The following is an 18,604-nucleotide window of genomic DNA, read 5'->3' on the forward strand; positions in this document are numbered from 1 at the left end:
CACAGGGCAATTTAAGATTCATTCAGTCATTCCTCTCTCTCCACTACGGAGACTGGCATTCCTCTTCCCATTGTCTGCTTCCTTCCCTTTGTAGATCTACACTGATTGGGCCAATCACTACCTGGCTAAGTCCGGCTGCCCCCGGCTTATTAAAGACCTGACCCAGGACATCGCGGATGGAGTGCTGCTGGCAGAAATCATCCAGATCATAGGTGAGAATGTGCGCATTGCTCATATGTTCAGATGTATCGTGCACACGCTCTCTCACTAACCAACACACACTCGCACGTGCATGCAAACATACACAGAGGTCTGTCTGCAACACACAGAGCACCTTAATGTGTCTGTCTGCATGACAAACATGCTATATACATGCACTGAAAACTGAAGCTTTAGCTCCACTTCTAATTCAGTCTCAAGCAAAAGAAATCTACTGTATAGCCCCTGGCGCATAAAGCCGCATTGTAAACTATTTATGCCCTATTAAAGCATGTGTGTCCCATGTGTGCTTTTCAGCAAGCCCAGAGTGGCCTATGTTATTTGTTCTCTCTCTCCACCCTCACCCCCCCTCAACTGTCTTGCAGCTTATTCCTGGCTCTCAAACAGACAGCAGCCGAGGATCCAGTGTCCGTAATGGTTTTGCGGACCAGTGTTTTTTTTTTCTCCCTCCAGCTTCCCTTGTGCTGGGCGATTACGTTTCTGAGGGTGTTATTTCTCAGCGCTGTGCAGCACCGTGCTGCGTTACACCCAGAGGGCGCTGCTCGGGGGCTGCCGGTGGCGGCAGAGTTATTGGATACTCTGCAGTTCAGTTGGGTCTTTGTCCGGACTCTTAACGGTGTGCCGTTCTCTTTCAGCGAATGAAAAGGTGGAGGATATCAATGGCTGCCCCAGGAGTCAGTCTCAAATGGTGAGTCCTGAAATTTGACAGTTTGCTTTTTTGCTTATTGAGAATGATTGAATCTTCCTCATTTTTACTAACTCTTTGTATCTTCACATATTACTGCACAACACCTTCATAAGCACTATATAAACTTTCATAAACACTTATGTTGCACAGGAGATACTGTCGTAGGTTTGCTACATTGCCATTCATGTCCCACGTGGCCTTAACAGCATATTCTAGATTGATCTTTTACTCCCCCCTTGACATTCTGTTACTTTCAGTTTGTGTAAGTCTTTATGAATGTTTACATTGCATGATGTAGTGAGTATGATAACATTGTGTAAGTATTGCACAGGACTTTTAGAAGGTTACTTTGATTAAAAATAGTGGAGGGCATGTATTAACATAAGCACCACTTTTTTACATAGAGCTTTATGACATTGTCAGACCAAAGTTTATTGGAATACTCCATTTGTAGTTGCTGACTGTGCCACATTATAAATTAACCTCATATATAAATTTAAGTTGTATTATGTGGAACTTTGACATGTTGCAACATAAGTGTCCCAAAGTGCCTTGACATAAATACATAATAAATAGACAGGCTTTTGTGTGGCATGCAATTGTTCCACAAATGCAGCATTAGAATGCATATGCTCTTTGTATGATTAATAGTGAATAGATTTTTAGGTGAGTAAAAAGTCAAGTGCGCTTGTTCAATGGCCTGATTTAACGTAAACAAAACTAATGGCCCACTAGTGCTTCAGTTCATTCACTGACTGTGCTCCCCTCCCGCTGCCCACTCTTGGCTTGAAGTAATTAATTCACTTAACCTCTTTAGATATAGTCCTGCAATGTGGGAGCATTTGGGGGGTTCTTTTGAGGTGATTCACTGATTTTTCCATAGCAGTTGTAATTAAAAAGGGCTTAGCAGTTGCTCATATGCAGTGGGGCTTTGATCCAAAACCTTCCGTTTGGAGAGTCCCGCCTCTCCAGGCATAGAGGGCAGCTTTCCCATGGCTGATTTCTCTTTCAGAACACAACAGCAGGGCATGGGGCAGGCTGCCCCTCACTAAGCGTAGACAGCACTGGGACTAGGCCACGGGGACTCACCAGTAACTAAAGGCTCTCCTCCAGAAGCCATGTGAATCTGACGGCTAACCTCTGTCTTTAAAGGGGGTGATTCTGTGTCTCAGTGTACTGGTTTGGTCTGCACCTGCCTCACAGCCAAGGTCAGGCCAGCCCCCACATGGGGAAGAGAAACTTCAGTTTGAGGAAGCTACGTCGTTTTGAGCAGGCGAAACAAGAGGGCGTGAGACTTTGCTTGTATTGACAGTTTTGGGGCTTTTGTAGTACAGAGCTGTTCCTAGGCATGATTCCTTGTATTGGGATCACTTTGTTGTAAGTTTTAGAGCCCATTGGACAGTCGGTGGAGGCAACAGGTCCAAGGTATGGATGCACCGGGGGTGGGGTTGATGTGGGAGGTATGTGCATGCATGCGTGTGTGGGTGTAAGAAAGAGATAGCATGAGGGCTAGAATAGTCTTTGATCTGACTATGAGAGCCATCAGCTGAAGTTAGGGAAGTGAAAATGAAATTGTGTTACGATAGTAACTGGTGTGTGAAACACACAGACCCAGGTGCAGATGAAAAGCTGTGGTGCTGAACATTTCTGATAGGAATGAAAGTTTCAGGGCCTTGAACACTCCTGCCATGATTCTGATTCTGCTTCTAAAAATGTATTGATTGGAAAGATTACAACCATTAATCATCATTTGCTGAATGCCTTCAATGTTGCATTGTGTCCAGTGTGTCACTCATCGTATTATACCACCCATTATATGGATATTGCACCTCAAAAGCATGTCAGTACTAGCTGAATAGTACTAAATTAGCCATTTTATTTCATCATTTGAACATTTCTCAATACCTGTGTCTCTTTTTTGTAAAGGTGGTCTGAAGCACCACTTCCTCTTGCAGCACTAAAGCCATGCTTGATGAAGGGCAAGAGTAATAAACTCTAGCTCATTGATTCGAGCTCTCTCGGGAGGGTCCATTAAACCAGCTCTGACTGAGAGGAATCTAGTAAATATTCAGCTCTCAGAATGGGTGATTATGCCCTGCTCAGTGTTTTCTTGAGCATTGCAGATCGGTAGTTTGTTCCCACTGGTGGCTGGCACACGGTCGCACGAGGGGTAAAATAGTATATGTGTGACGGATGCCTGTGATTCTTGCAGCATTCCAAGCGGTTGCATTCCGAACGTGCATTCCCACGTGGCTGTTGTGAATGGAGTCTTTGGTCGAGCAGTACTGTTTTCTCACACATGTATATCTCTGCGCCCAAAACTGATCAATGACAGGTACTTTTCGAACTGATTGCTTGTTCAATAATACTCAATAATAATCAATAAATGAACGGCAGTCAAAGTGAAGTATAATGGTTATAACTGTGTGATTACAGTATCTTACAATATAATCTTACAATTATCATGTAGCAGTAGATTAGGATCCATCAGTTGTTTGACCATTCCACTCTGTCTGTGTATGGTTGAAGGCCCGGATTATCTGAGTTAATATCTGTTGCATTATAGTATCTTGGTTACGAAGACCTAATGCTTTTGTGAAGTGGTAATGTTTTTGATGAGAGTTGATCAATATTCACAGTGCATGCTAGACCAGTATCCAGTCTAACCACAATTTTGTCCTTAACTCCAAGTAACACTAAAATAACGCATATGGCTTATATTTTTCCCCATCTCTAACACAATAACAGGGCATATGGACAGGTTGTAAAAACATGCCTTTTGACTCATGGACACTCTGAGAGAAAGCCAGGCTGGAAATGTTGCGTTTTCAGCGGGCCAGCTTCCCTCACAGCGCCCTTCATGGGAGGCCTAACAGACTCAAGTGTTTGGAGCACTTGTAGAGCTGGGGCCATCATCTGGAGTCCATCTGTTTGCGGCTCTCGAGCTGTCCGACGAGTGATAAGCAGTGCTGTCGCTGAGTTTACCTCTTCGGCTTCCTCTGCTTTTACCGTTGTGGTGTATCACCGTTCCCAGTCTGATGCTTCTTGCGAAAAATTAAGATAAAAAAGGAGGAGTCTGCAACAGCGCTGCTCGAGCTGTGTCAGCTCATTTGAGGGCCCGCCACTTAAAAGGCTCCCTAAGGGACTGCTAACCTTTGATCTGTTTCTGCGTGCCCCTCTGAGCATGCCTGAAGATGGCTCGTTCTTCTGCATAAAAGTTTTATAATAAAGCGCAGCTCCTCGAAACAATATTAATGGGTTGATTTGTGTTGCTCTGCATTTTGTTTCTGGTTGGGACCCTGCCTCGGAGCGAAACTGATTTCTCTTTCTTCCACGATTTCCATGACCTGGATGGAGAGCTTCCTCCTGTTCACAGAACCTAATGCAGTGGCGTTGCTTGGGAAAAAAGACTGTTAATGTTAAACCTCGGAGCAATAGCTGTTGTTGTTTAAACTCTTACCTGTACATCCTTACCTTTCTCAAGCTTGAGCCACAGCTTGCAAAACCTTCACTCATAGCTTTAATGCAAACATTTTCAAAATGCATAAAGCTAGACTGTAGATGAGGAGATAAATGTGTATATAGCATTTGAAGGGCTGGGTTTATTATCAGAATGCATATGCCATAGATTTGAATCCCTTGAGCAAGAAGCTTAACCTGAATTGCTTCGGTAAACAAGCTGCTGTATAAATGTCAAATGCAACCTCAACACTGTCCTCAAAAAGGATTCATGCATGGTCTGTTCTACATTCATGCCAACATAGTAATGTATTGCACTGAAATTTGAGCAGACAATGTTTGTACGGGGATAATGGATCACAGGGTGCAATGAGTATACATGGTGACTGTTGAATTGATAAATTATAGGCATTGTTGCTGAAAACATTTAGGAAAATTGACATCCCCAGAAAATTTCAAACATTGTCAAAAACTGTCCTGACATGTTTGGGATTCGTGTCTGTGTTTTATGGTGGCTTGGGGAAAAAAAAGTTGTCTCTCCCTTTTATAGTGTTTTGCTAGAGGAGTTGCCATCAAAGCCTTTGCTGTTGTTTCTTGCATATATTTTGAAACAAAGAAGCTCTTTATTTTCCATCACCCCAAGAGAAAATTGTTTTCGAAGACACATATTGTAGTAATTGAATGTTTAAAAGCCACTTTGATATAAACAAGCTATTATTTCCTCCAACAAAGAGCTTATTGGTTATGAAATAGGAGCAAATTTACATCCACAAATACCTTCGAGCTTCCACAAGCATACTGTACATTCCAACATAATCATTTTTGACATTACTTGTCATTACAGCAGTGTGACATAGTGGTAAGGAGCAGGGCTTGTAACTGAAAGGTTGCAGGTTTGATCCCCCACTGCTGCTGTACCCTTGGAACATAAGAACATCTCCTAAATGATGATAATGTAATGTAATGTGATTACATTTACTTAGCAGACAGTCTTATCCAGGAAGACTTCCAGCACGAGAACAGAAGTGAATCCAATCAAGTTGAATGACCAACAGTGTCACACCAGGCTAACAAGACTCCCAGACCAGTGAGTGTGAGCATAACACTGTTCAAGCCCTACCGCAAGTTAACTTGTGCTAACCTGACTAGACAGTCTAGAAACTAAAGGAAGCCAAGTACACTCACTACCATACATCAGTCACTCGATCACAGAATCCAAAATGCATTGTGATACTATGCATAAAATAAAGTGTAGACAATCACAAAGGATCCGACAAGAAGTGATGGTTAGGAAAGATCCAAATCAGTTCAAGCAAAATAGCTAAAAATGCTAGAATACTGGGAACGCAGTATTACATAACCTGAATTGTGTGGGGCCATGATTAAGAGTATTACTTGGCATTAATAAGAAAGTAAGCTCTTTCACAAGATTTCATCATACTGAGTTCAGTCGCATTCAAAGGATCGTGTGTAAAATACCCCGGCTCTGTTTGGGTCTTATTCTCTCCTAGGTTCCCCCTTATTCTTATCAACAAGGAACACAACATGAATTACCCTGTATGATTTATTTGTTGTCCATTTTGCCCACTTTTATACACTGAGAGAATAATTGGCCTTCTGAAACTTCACAGCAGTTTTGAAAAATCAATAATCATACCAATATGACATCGCAATACACCTAAAGTAGGGGGAGGGAGAGAGATGGGGCATAGGACTAATAGAAGGAAAGAGTGAGAGAAGGAACAAATGGAGAAAAATATGAGATGTCTGCAGGTAATGGTTGATTTGGAGAGGGAAGTCCTTGTAGTGTTAGTGTGGTGCACTGTGCTCCGCCTTGTTTCAAAGGGAAGAAAGAGAGAGAGAGAGAGAGCGCTCTTTGGAAAATTCCACTCTGGTGCATCAGTGAGACGAGGAAGTGAGGGATGCCACAGCAGGTCGGCGTCAGCAGCGTCCTCGTAACCATGGATACGGGCAGGTGGATGAAAACGGTCTCAGGAGCTGAAGTCAATGCATCACTGCAGTGCACACACGCAATCCTGCAATCCATAGGCATTGTTCCTGTGTTTTGAATGAATACCTGTGTTGACCTGTCTATTGTATGAAGTCAGTTTTCATTAGTATCAGGTAGTAGTAGAAGTAGTAGCAGGTTTCTTTTTTTTTTTTTTGGTTGGCACCAAGCCAACAAAGACCTTTCTAAATACTGTACATCTCTTAGTTTATTGATTATGACAATGTTATATGTATTTATGTTTTAAGACTGCAGTGCATTATCTGTATGCTTTCTGGTCTTTAAGTATGTCAGTATGCATTGTGTGCATTTCTTTGCCTTCAAGTTGTATACCCATAGCTTTTCCAATATTGTTTGTAGTAGTGGGCAGCCCCATAAGAATCAAAGCATTGTAATTAATATGTAGTATGTTTGAAGGAAGTGTGTACTCTTTTTGCAGGCCAGTAAAATTGACCACAAATTCACCCTGACTGTAGTTATTGCACATTTACATACTAGTGTGAGAATTTTATTTTTTAATACTCCCTGGAACAACTTATAAAGTATTAACTTGGAGTTGGATGTACCGAGCATACACACACACACAAGCCAGAGGCTGATTTATAGGTACTTAGAATGTCCAAATTTTCTTGTGTTTTACTTTCCCATAGAACTGTCCTTGGTCCCCTTTAATGCCATGCCCGATTCACCTACAAACAGAAAATGTCCTTGCATAAATCAGATGGAAGTCAGTAATGGGCTCTGCTTAGTGGTGATATTACCCTACCAGTCAGTCACCTGCAGATTGTAGGCCTCGTCACTGTGTTTTGGCAGCCAATTAACAGGTCCTGCAACCCAAGCCAAAGAGGAAGTGCACTGAAGTTCGTGCCCCGTTGAAACTTCTCACCAGCCTCAGCTGCTCCTGGTTTAAATGAAAAAAGAGGGTCGTAAAAGCGTTTAGCGTCTGGACTTCAAAGCCCCGCTGTGGTCAGCCCGGGCCTCAAAAGCACGATTAAAGCTGGTCGGTGTTGGCATTTCGAAAGATGCAAGGCTTCCATGTAATTGATTTGGTTGCTAATTAGAACTAAACATCTGCAACACTTTGTGGGCCATCTGAGTGGATTCATCTGTTGTTTATCTCCCCTCTCTTGGGCGCTCGGTTGTACTGACCTCGGTCCAGCTGACAAGTAAGAGTTTCTCAGTGTCTTGCTTTGACTTTCTGGCAGAGCGTTGATGGTACAGCCTTGCGGAAATGTTGTAAGAACATTTGAGCAAGTCAATCACAGGAACTTTGAGATGCTGTGGTAGACATTGGGTGCTTACACACTGGATGCTGTCTTTCAATAAAGAAAGCAGCCATGAGGCGAGAGATCCTCAAGACAAGTGGAGAGGTTGAACAGCCAATGTTATGCATTTTCATGGAATATAGATGCAACGGATTCGGTTTGTGCTGTTCAGTTGGAAGGTCCTCTTGTGAAATGTGATGAAGGATTATGGGGAATTTTATGGGAATTTACAGACTATGAAAGAATGTAAACGCCTATTTAAATATTTGTAGTAGCCAAATGTATGTGGTATAACATGAAATATTTGTTAACACATCTGTAGCTAAGACAAATGGTACATATTTGTTCTTCAGATTGATGTATATGAGATGCAAAGACTAGGTTTGGAATGATAGTAGTGGGAATTTGTAATAATTGTCTTTATCTTCAGACCACCAAGATTTGTTGTTTTTCATACTTTGTCAGAGGGCCTCTGGGTATTTTCACTATGGCACATTTGCCAAATTAATAGGTTTTGGAGCCAGTGCACATATCAAGCTGCAGAAATGTAGTCTGTACGAGAACTTAATGCTGCTAACTCAGCCGATATGATTTAATCATGATTACGACTTAAATCAAAATTAATTTCAGCAACTGGATTTCCACTGTTAATAAGCACTTACAATAACTAGCCTTAATGGCTTCATTTTCCTTCATGATTGCAGAATTAGTAGCACAATCACAATACAATCCCATCAATCCATAAAGATGCTGGGCCATGAAATTAGTCTGGTGGCCCAAATAGCCCAATAAAGCTATACATGAATACTCTTCTTTTCATTCAGTTGTTTCATCAATTATTATTGACTTCACCCTAATGAAAAGGCAAACAGATGTTGAATTGTCTGTCATATGAAGTGTAGTGTCATTAGTAGCAGGATACAAGATTTATTTTTTGTTTGATTGTTTTGGTTGCCACCAAGCCGACAAAGACATTTCAAAATACTGTACCTCTCTTAGAACATTGTTATAATCAATAGGCTATGTATTTGTGACTGGACTATTACAATGTGATATATGTTTAAATAGCAGTATATTTGTAAGGTCTCTGTATATACCATGTTATGCCAAAGAATAATGAAACAAAATCAGTCAAAATAGCTATATTTCGAATATATATAACATTTTTGCTCTGTCCTACAATCATACAGTGGTCGAACATGGTGGTTTTGAAAAATTTTAAAGTTTTGGAAAATTGTGAAAAATGTGAAGTGTGTGCATTACCATAATTCAGAAGATTGTAAATGACAGGGGTGTGTAGAGGGTGTAGTATTTAGTTTTGTGGGATGTTATAGTCATTTGCCATTTTAGGTTATAATTCACATTTGGGGTTTTCATGGTTATCTTCCTTTACATTCAGAAGCTGATGCAATAGAACAGATTTCATTACATATTAGGTATGGGATTTCAGAGCTGTGCATTCTCCTATGTAGTAAAATGCAGATCTTTTTTTCTATTATTGTAAATGTGTGCCAAAATTTCCGGATATTACTGCAGTAAATATTTGAGTATATTTATTAAAAAATGTCGTTAAAACATAAGCCCAAAGAGTGGTGCAGATGGGACACGGGTTTGTTTGATTATGTTTCATCTGTGTTTATGTTGCACTAATGTATTGATATAATCGCATATGCCTGTGCGCTATTTGAGATCAGCACGACATTTGTTTGTCTCATTTTTTCCTTTTTGGAACCAAATGGCTGAAAATTTGAATCTCTCTGGCTGAAAGAGAGGTTCAGTATTGCCTCAGTATGTAAAAGTATATAGGGTTAGCAAGTGTATGTATGTGAGAGTGTGGGAGTTTGAGGAAGTTTATGAAGGGGATCATTTAACGGTTCGGTTTGTTGTACATGTGCTTGCACATGTAGGCTGAATCGCATGTGAAGCAAAGTGTAGTAGGTCACTTAAAAAACTCCTTTTACTGTGGGGGTTACTGTGCACACAGTTAAGGGGCAGATATATGAGTGTGTTCCCTCTGGACTGGGTCCCATACTGTTTGTCTAAGCAGAGTAAATACCTATTTATCTCTGACCCACTTTAAGTTGAAGCATTTGCCCACACTCAGTGGTCTACACGTCAAGGCTTAAGTTGTACTCTTTTGGAGAATGTACTCGGAAAACCCTTTGCAATGTTTATTTAAAACGGAGTGGCCCGGAAGTGGAAATAAGAGTTAATCAAAAAGTGTCAAAAAGCAAGTGTGTGTCCTGTGAAGTGGAAGGCTGAATCCTTTGGTGGGGGAATCACATCATCATTGTCAGGGGGGTACGGGCACTCAAGCCAGGCTGTAATAACATGGCAGAAATGTTTGATCAGGAGCGGGAAGTAAAAAAAAATAAAAAATAAAAAAAGGAAACCTGAGTGATGTGGTGCCAGTTTCAATTTGGACCAAGACCAGCAGCGGAGTCCTAAGAAATGGTCTGCACCAATCAGGCGTGAGCCAAACGCAGATTAATGAGAACCCCGCCATCTCTGTCTCGGCCCATATGGGGTCAGATCGTCCGTGGGGCTGGCCAAAGGCTCCGAGCGAACTTGTTGCAGTGCGTGCTGAGGGCGAGTCCATTACGATCTGTCACTGGCGCTGGACGGCTGCCTGGTCTGAACCAGCCGACTGCAACGAGATGTTCAGTGCAGCACAGTCCAGTTCAGCTGCCATGGCACGAAAGCCCTCCTAAGCCAAATGGCTGAAAGCACTCAATATTCACATGCAGCGCTGGCTAACTGCCAGCCTCATTCTGTCAAAGGCTGAAACTGTCCCACTCTAGACTATCTGACCACTTGGGAGACTTGTCACCAAGGTGGGAATAGATTCGTTGGGGTGGTGTGTCCATACGTGGGGTCATGTTGGGTTCATACAGAAAGAAGAATGGCTGCTTTGTGGGCAGCAGTCATCTCTGTTAAACACGAATTCACGGTGTCAGTACATCTGAGTTCTTCTGCGGCCTGCCTGTTGAACGCTGAGCTCTTCCTTCACTCTTTTTCTTTTCCCAGATTGAGAATGTGGACGCTTGCCTCAGTTTTCTGGAAGCCAGAGGAGTGAACGTACAGGGCCTGTCCTCAGAAGGTAAGACAGGATTTTGACTGAATTCAGATTTAATATTATGTGTCAGCCCTCCAAAATTGCTCTCTCATTGTAATTGCATTTGAGCAGCAGCTGCCAAGGATTTCATCATTGACTGCAAATAATAAATAAGTCTGCATTTGGTGCACTCTCAGCATATATCGGCTACCTTTTGTCATTGAATTGATCTCCATATTAACAAAAGCTGAAATATGATTATCCTCAAACTTTTGGGTAGGCTGCCGACAAGCAGACTTACAGTACAGCACACTAGCTCCCTGTGATGAAATGACAGATCCCTTTGTCAGCAGAGAGAAGAGCAGAAATAGCAATGCTTAGTGTTCTGAACGTCACAGCAGAATTAGACGCTACTGTATAATCATTTCCTTTTTCCTTTCTGTGCTGCTCCATCAGCAAGATACACAGTCCTGTTCATGTAACAAGAGTAAAGTGTAAACAGCACTGCCAGTTAGAAACTGTCTCACCTGTCCCTGGTGGTCACCTTGGATGGCTTAGGATTTAACCTCTCTCCACACTGCAGTTAAGCTTACCCTTGTTGCACACAAGCTTACCCTTGTTATCTCACAGTTTGAATATAGCTCTAGCTGTGCATGAACTAACTAAATTAGCCCCTGCCATATTGCATCCCCTTAAAAAAAGCAAAGCAAACGAGGGTCTCTAAATATAAATAAATTTATAATAAATATAAATAAATATATAGTGTGACCTTAAAGTTTTGAATCTGTTGGTTTTCCATGCTGTGCTTTATGAAGACGGCTTTATGGTAATGTTCTGGGGAGTGTGTGCTTCTTTAAGAACTGTAAGAAATAAACTGAGTCGAATCAGCTCATGAGTCCTACACTAAAGACACACTCACTGTGTCATTAAAGGGCTCTAGGGTAACACTCTGGGCATGTTCTGAACAGGGGGCTGGTTAGAGGTCTCTGCGGTCACTGATAACTGCTGCACCCATTTGTGATGTAAAACACATCTCACAGGGTCGCAGAGTGCACACCCTCTATCAGCAGCCTATCTAACACCTCTGGATAAGTGTAACACAGTCAATGATATACCTGACTTCCATTCGGAACTGTGATATTGGGATACTCTCAGTGATGTCCACTTTGTGGCAAAAGTAAAAAAAAAAAAAAGTGTTTTTTTTTTTTGTTTAGCAATAAAACATGTTTCACACATGTAGTCTAAGATTATATACGGTAGTCAGTGTATATACGCTACTTACAAATGTTCTAGCAGCAGAGTAGACACAAATGACTGAAAAGACTAATGTGACTTCCAACTTGCAATCAAGGGAAGTGAAATAGAGTCCGTCCTTTATGTCAGAGCGCCGCTTGAGTTATGGCTGTGTTGTCTCATTTCCCCCTTTGCTCTCGGCTGTTTGTGATGAGATCCATTGTAAATGAAAGAGGATGTGGAAAAAAGAGCCGTTGTGTTAACCCACTTTACTTTCACTGCACTCTGTCACCTTTTAAAAGTTCTTCTTTTTAAAGATGTGAGGTCTAGTTTGTTGAAACCAATTTGTTTAGGTCATAAATGGTTTTCTGTGTGCCAGAGTTGTGTCCATATTGAACTTGTAACTGCTGTAACCCTTAAATGCTTTGTGACTCATGAAAGACGCAAAAAACAGAAGGTCAGATGAAAGCACTGTTTACACTCACCAGTTACTGAAACAACACAGTTTACATTATGAATAAACCTCAGTTAAAATGGTCTTCATAAGCAGGTTTTCCAGCATATGAAAGTGAATTCCACAGTATCCAACCTTGATGGATGTAACAGTCACACACTATATCAGTGTCCCCCACAAAGGTGACTTATAAGTGTTTGCTATGTAGAATTCAAAAGCTCTCCCTGGGCTTCTCAGCGCACATATGTGCTGCTTAAAGTATTTAGATATTACAACTATGTTGATCATTCAGTAAAGTGTTCTGAGGCACTGACACATAACATATAATGCTGACATCATTTCTGATGCATTATTGTGCAGTATAGTTTATTATTGGGAATATTAATGGGCATCTAGGTCTGTTGTGGACCTCAATAGGGAGGCTAGTCTTAAGTGTACTTCCCTCTGTTGGAGAACAAAGTATTTCTCTGTGTAATTCACACCTGTTAAAGTATTAATTTAACAGCCTAATGACCAGTATTAAGTGAGAGTAGAATCAATCTGAATTTAAGTTCGAACAGCCCTTGCAGCCCTTTGTTAATGTCAGTGAAATTTCAGGAGAAAACGAGTGACATGTTAATAAACATAGCAGTTTGCCTTGTCAGTGAATTACTTAAGGTTAGACATACATAAATAGTTGTGTTTTACCTTGTTTTGACTTATCTGGTGAAAGCCACAGAGCAACTTTGGACATCCCACACATCTGCTGCGCAGTGCTGTCCATGGTTATACAGCACACTTTCTAATGTGTTTACTGAATCAAAATATTTCTGCTTTGTGTCAAAGGCACGTTGCACTTCTCTGAGGAAAACAGCAATTTGGGACTTAAATAATGTGCACTATAAATTACAGCAGCCAAGAATTAGAATTTGAAGATTAATCATCCAAACTTTTGCAATCTGCAAGCAACATTCTACGAATCAAAACTTACTTTTACTGCTGCATCAGCCATTGAAGGTGCAATGTGCACATTATTAAAAATGTTTTGATATGAAACCAATTTCACAAATGGATGGCTTATTGGTCCACTGATTGTTGCTGCACTGAAGATCAATGCACTTTGAGCAAAACCAATTTTTTCATATTTCTTCACATCCCTAATCTTTCATATCTCTCTGTCTTGCAGCTTGGCAGTATTGAATCAGTTCAACTTAATATGCGCCGGTGTAAAATGGCATCTCTTTTATATTCTCACCCCTCATATGCCATACTCAGTATAGTAAACAAATAATATTATTGTTATTTATTGCATCAATATCACTCCAGTTTGGGCATTTACACTTTTGCAATAAGTTTTGATCTGAACAATCCAAAAAAGTCATATCAAAGTCATACAAATAACAGGGGTACTGGCTGCGTAACAGAGTTTGTGTCAATTCCACTTAAGTCCACTCACATTAGACAGTGAGTTCAGATTCAGTTCATGAATTGTAAACCAGTCATCGTTTTCTGTGAGGATTTTTGAATTGAGGAATTGAATTTCAGTTCATTTACTGAATTGACTGAATTAAAGTGCAATTGGCTCTGACATTGTTCAGGTTAAGAACTCAACCATGCAATTGTGACAAAATTCTCTTCTTCAATAAGGGACGTGGATATACTGTGAGGGGCCTAGTATGTATTTCATTTTTGATTAGTAAAAAAAAATAATTTACATAAGACTGTAAGTAAGTAAAGTCTGAGCTTTTATTTGATTGTTTCTTGAGGTTGCCTTGCACATGTGGTGTTGTAAGAAACACTTTATAATTTATTCTACACATATACAGCATAAGAGTTGAACTTGAAGAATTTGTGCACTTCATAGACATCAAATGTAAATACCATGAATTATGTAATGAAATGAAAGGTCAGGATCAGTCAGATCAGTCCTGCTTAACTGCGCAAGGCCCGTCTTTGTTTCAATTCGCTCACCTAGTAATGTTGCATACTCACGTGATGTGGTGAGTTGAGTGTTATCCTTTCTTCGACAGAAATTTGGAATGGGAATCTGAAGACCATTCTTGGGCTCTTCTTCAGCCTGTCCCGGTACAAGCAGCAGCAGCAGCAGCAGCAGCAATACTACCAGTCCCTCGTGGAGCTCCAGCAGCAGGTCACACATCAGGCCAACGGGGCGGCGCCAGGGAGCCACCAAAAGACGCAAGATATGCAGTCCAGGTAGCTGCCCCGGCCTGTCATCCATCACCGTCTCCGGGAGGCGTGTACTAATCCACACTGCAATGGTGCAACTCTGCAGCCACTGAGGGAAACATTTTGTACTGAATCTGAAAGCATTAATTGAAGTTGGGTTCATTTATACTGGCAGTGATGTCCTGTATATGTTGGCAGTGATGCTTTACGTCCAGCTTCCTCACGTTTCTATACAGCGTTTGACAGCAAACTGGCGCATGACTCATTTTCTATGAAAAGAAATTTTGGAATCCACAGGAACAATCCAAGGGAATATATTACTATACGTTTCACCAAGCTGGCAGATTGTGTATCAGTGTAAACAGACATTAAATCTCTCAGGGATTCACATCCTGCAGTGTAGCTAGACTTTCCATCTTAACAGATATCTAATAAAAGAGAACTAGGATACCAGACATTGGCAGCGTTCCTGGGGCGGTGTCATGTTACGGGCTGGCGGAGTCCGTCACTGGCCTCTGTGTGCCAGCGGGATGCTGCTGACCCCTCATTACTGCCAGGGCCCAGACAGGACAGTATTGCATCAGGGTCTAAAGTGTAGCTCCACTGGAGGACGCACAGCTGCCCCATTCCTCCCAGAGCCCTAAGGAATTCTCTTAAAGTCAGCAGTGACAGGTGGTGCCAGGGCCTCCACTAGGCAGAACGGGAGTACAAGGCTGGTGGGATATTTCAAATATGTCATATAGGTATCCACACTTGGACGTAGCAGAGGGACGTCGGGGGGTAGAATGAGGAGTTTGTCACAGGATTTGGGGACAGGTTATGGATGGCAACCTCCATAAGGTCTTGCTCTAGAGTGCTTCCTAAAGCAGTACTATAGTTTTCATGATTTTAGTGAGAGGTCAACCAAGACCACTCAAGAGAACTCTGACTCTGCTAAAAATGTCATCATATTGTAGGGAAATAAAATGTTTTGAATTATATGGGTTTCCAAATTTGTCATCAGACATCAGATTTGCATGCCATTGAGCGATGCAAAAGCGAAGACATGTGAGATCATGCCATTGTCACAAAACCATAGTGCATGAATGGCAGTGATTGAATCATGGACAAATTATCACATTGATGGCTGGTTTTGGTTAACCAGAGAGAATGTAAATGATCATGCTACTGTTTAAATTATGGAACACAGACCACCATCCTGTCTATCTGCAATGTATAGTCATGGTTGCAAATGGTGTAATCACACTCCATCCTGAGGAAAAAAGTGTCACATACCGTACCTCTACAATGATTTTATAGCAGCATTCAGTACCAATCTGTTGCATGATACATTTGTAGTGGGTGAGGCAACACTGGGCATTAGCTATCATAACCTCCAACACCACAGATATAAGGTGAATACAAATTAAGTCTAACTGGTTCAGTATCATACCTCCGCCTAAGTTGTGTTTAAAACCCCAAATGTGAAAAAGTACCACAGTCTGGGCTCTTGAAGAATGAGGCGTGTGGCTTTTTATAAAGCTGCCACCCACCGGCCTACAGTTACAGGGCCTGGCCTTTCTTTAGCCAGCACCTGCTGGGGTCCGGTGCAGCCCGTGAGGAGAGGGGTTGTCCATTAGTGGCCAGACGCCAGGGAGCCACTATGGTCTAGAGAGGTAGAAGTCGCACAGCTCACCCGTTTAACTCACCATGTCCCGTGGCGAACAGCTTGACCCCGCTCTCTCGCGCTCCGGCCAGCCAGCCTCCAGACTGGGCGAGACAAGAAGCCGCCCGTCCTATGGGAAATGGCATTCAGCGGCCAAGCCAGGCTCTTCTAGGTACTGCACCTAAGGCTTTGTGTTGTGTTGGGCTTGTGCATGGGAAGCTGGGGGTCTTCTTTGCTGTGGCATTTGTTTGTTTTGCCTCCTCCCTCTGTATTATCATGAAGAGATAGTTTGTGTTTCACAAAATGAAGGTAACACCAGAAATCAAACAAATTATTTAACTAATCTGAAAAATCTAAAATGCTTTGAAAGGCATGAAAGGTAGTTTATAAATGTGATTTATTGGTGTGATGTCATTGGTTGAAGCAAAACAGGTTAAGGACCTGTCATTGGTTCAAAATGTTTTTCAAAAGTGAAACATTATTGGTTGAATGTATAAGTGTATTACTCTCTGTGAGGTACAGTAAATCTGGTCTGACATGCAGTCCACACCAGTCTGAGGCAAAAAATGAAAATTTTCCCAGTAAATCTAATTATCTGCTCTTAATGGCAAATTGAGATTCTTATCTACACATACTCTCTTACAATACCGTGTCTGTTGCCTTATTAAGCCTTGAATATAGGTCATGTTCCATGTTGAGCCACAGACATGGCAATTTGTACAGGAATGCAGAACCTGTTGATTCCCTGCTGTGGGCGCACTGCTGATCATCCCCTAGAGGTATAAGTGAGATCACTTAGACTACTTTGTTGTTTATTTCTACCATTTCAGAGTCAGACTGACATATGCCATCCAGCATAGGGTGCAGCCCGATGTTCCCCATTGTTGTGTGAGATAGTCCCCCTGCATCAAGCTGCTTGTGACTGTATTATTATGTTGTTTAAACAGGTAAAGCTGCCTGTTCCGTGGTCCCAACAGTAAACGGTATTTTTGAGTTTAAACGCAGCAGACATCAGGCTCATCGACCTGTCAGATAGCATTGGTTTTGGTGCGGTTCCCTGGAGCCAGATAGTTGACCTGTGTGAACCAAGGCCATGCAGGCAATGATATCATCAGATGATGCAGGCGTTCGCTGCAGGACGCTATTTTAGTACAGTGAGATCAACATAAAAGGCGTGCGCTTGAGCTTTTTCTTTGTTTTGGCTCCCGATCACAGGTCATCAATGTTGTCTTTTTGCTCTCCTCTGCAACAGAGCCTTATTTCCTCAACCATAGATACACATCACATCTGATGTATTTATCATGTTAGCTAAACTGAATAGCATAACCTTTATAGTAGGCTTTATAGTATCATTGCTTTTAAGTAATGTCTATAGCAGTTTGAGCATCTGTTCATTAATTTCCCTGAGCTTATAATTGTACACTGTATGGTTTTCTGAGCAGAATTATTTTCTAACATGCTGCAGAAAGGGTGATAGTGTGTGCACTGGGGGAAGACCGTAGAGTAAAGCGATCTCATTTGCCATATTGTGTTAGGAAACACACTTTAAATGAAAAACACTCACAATGTGCATTTCTCTGGTCATTGAGAGTAGCTTTGTTGTCCAGATCACTTTTTGGAGATTGTCTTTAGTGACAAATATTCAGACCGATAACCTGTGATCTGAACCTGAAGCCAGATGCCTGGGAGAACATCCCGTGTCCCCTTGTGGGATGGGCTCGTCGCTGTGGCAACAGTGATTTTTGCCCCTGTGGATTTGGTCTACAAGAACACTGTGCAGCATGCGGATGTGACGCTTTCAGATGAGGCAAAGTCAAACCCTCAACCTGCCCTGGAAGAGGTGTGAAAAGGAGGGCAGGGGCTCATCTTAAACTGAGCAGCTAAACCCTTAAACCCAAGTGCAGGAAGTGTTCTGGGGGAGTGATGGCTGTCATTTATCATCCTGAAGCTGCTGTCTTCTCAGTGAGAGAGTGGGCTTTTCAGTGCAGTTCTGCTTAGAGGTATTTGAAGAGGAAAGGCGGGGGTGACGTTGCTGAATTTTTTCCAGTGCACGGGCTTATTTTCACCCTAGCACACTAAAGATTGTGTGGAACCTTGAATATGAGGTCTCTTCTGTGTGTCCAACCCCCCTTGCTCATTTGCAAGCAGCAGGCAAAATGTGAATAATGAATTTCTCAGTGGTCAGTTACCATCCATAATTACTTTTGCACTTGCTCACAATTAATTTAAGCAAGTACTAATTACCCGTGGAAAGAAAAAGGGCCATTTCAACTGAAACTCATTATAGTTTGGGTTATTCAACCTAGAACTATCATGGGCCATTGCTTTATCATGCTAATTTATCTGGGGTTTTTATATCTTTTCAACTGTGCCAAAAAATATTGAAACTCTGTCTGCCGTTGTGTTAAAATA

General features: G+C 41.7%; 1 protein-coding gene across 1 annotated transcript in view; it reads left to right on the forward strand.

Moving 5' to 3' along the window:
- Positions 1 to 18,604, forward strand: part of LOC118770332 (neuron navigator 3-like) — a 138,099-nt gene that overhangs the window by 35,698 nt on the left and 83,797 nt on the right. The window contains exons 2-5 of the mRNA XM_036517935.1: positions 95 to 212; positions 855 to 907; positions 10,667 to 10,739; positions 14,391 to 14,574. Coding sequence (XP_036373828.1) covers positions 95 to 212; positions 855 to 907; positions 10,667 to 10,739; positions 14,391 to 14,574 — 428 coding nt within the window. The remainder of the gene's footprint in view (positions 1 to 94; positions 213 to 854; positions 908 to 10,666; positions 10,740 to 14,390; positions 14,575 to 18,604) is intronic.

This window comes from Megalops cyprinoides, chromosome 23 (genome assembly GCF_013368585.1).
Source record: "Megalops cyprinoides isolate fMegCyp1 chromosome 23, fMegCyp1.pri, whole genome shotgun sequence".
Lineage (NCBI taxonomy): Eukaryota > Metazoa > Chordata > Actinopteri > Elopiformes > Megalopidae > Megalops > Megalops cyprinoides.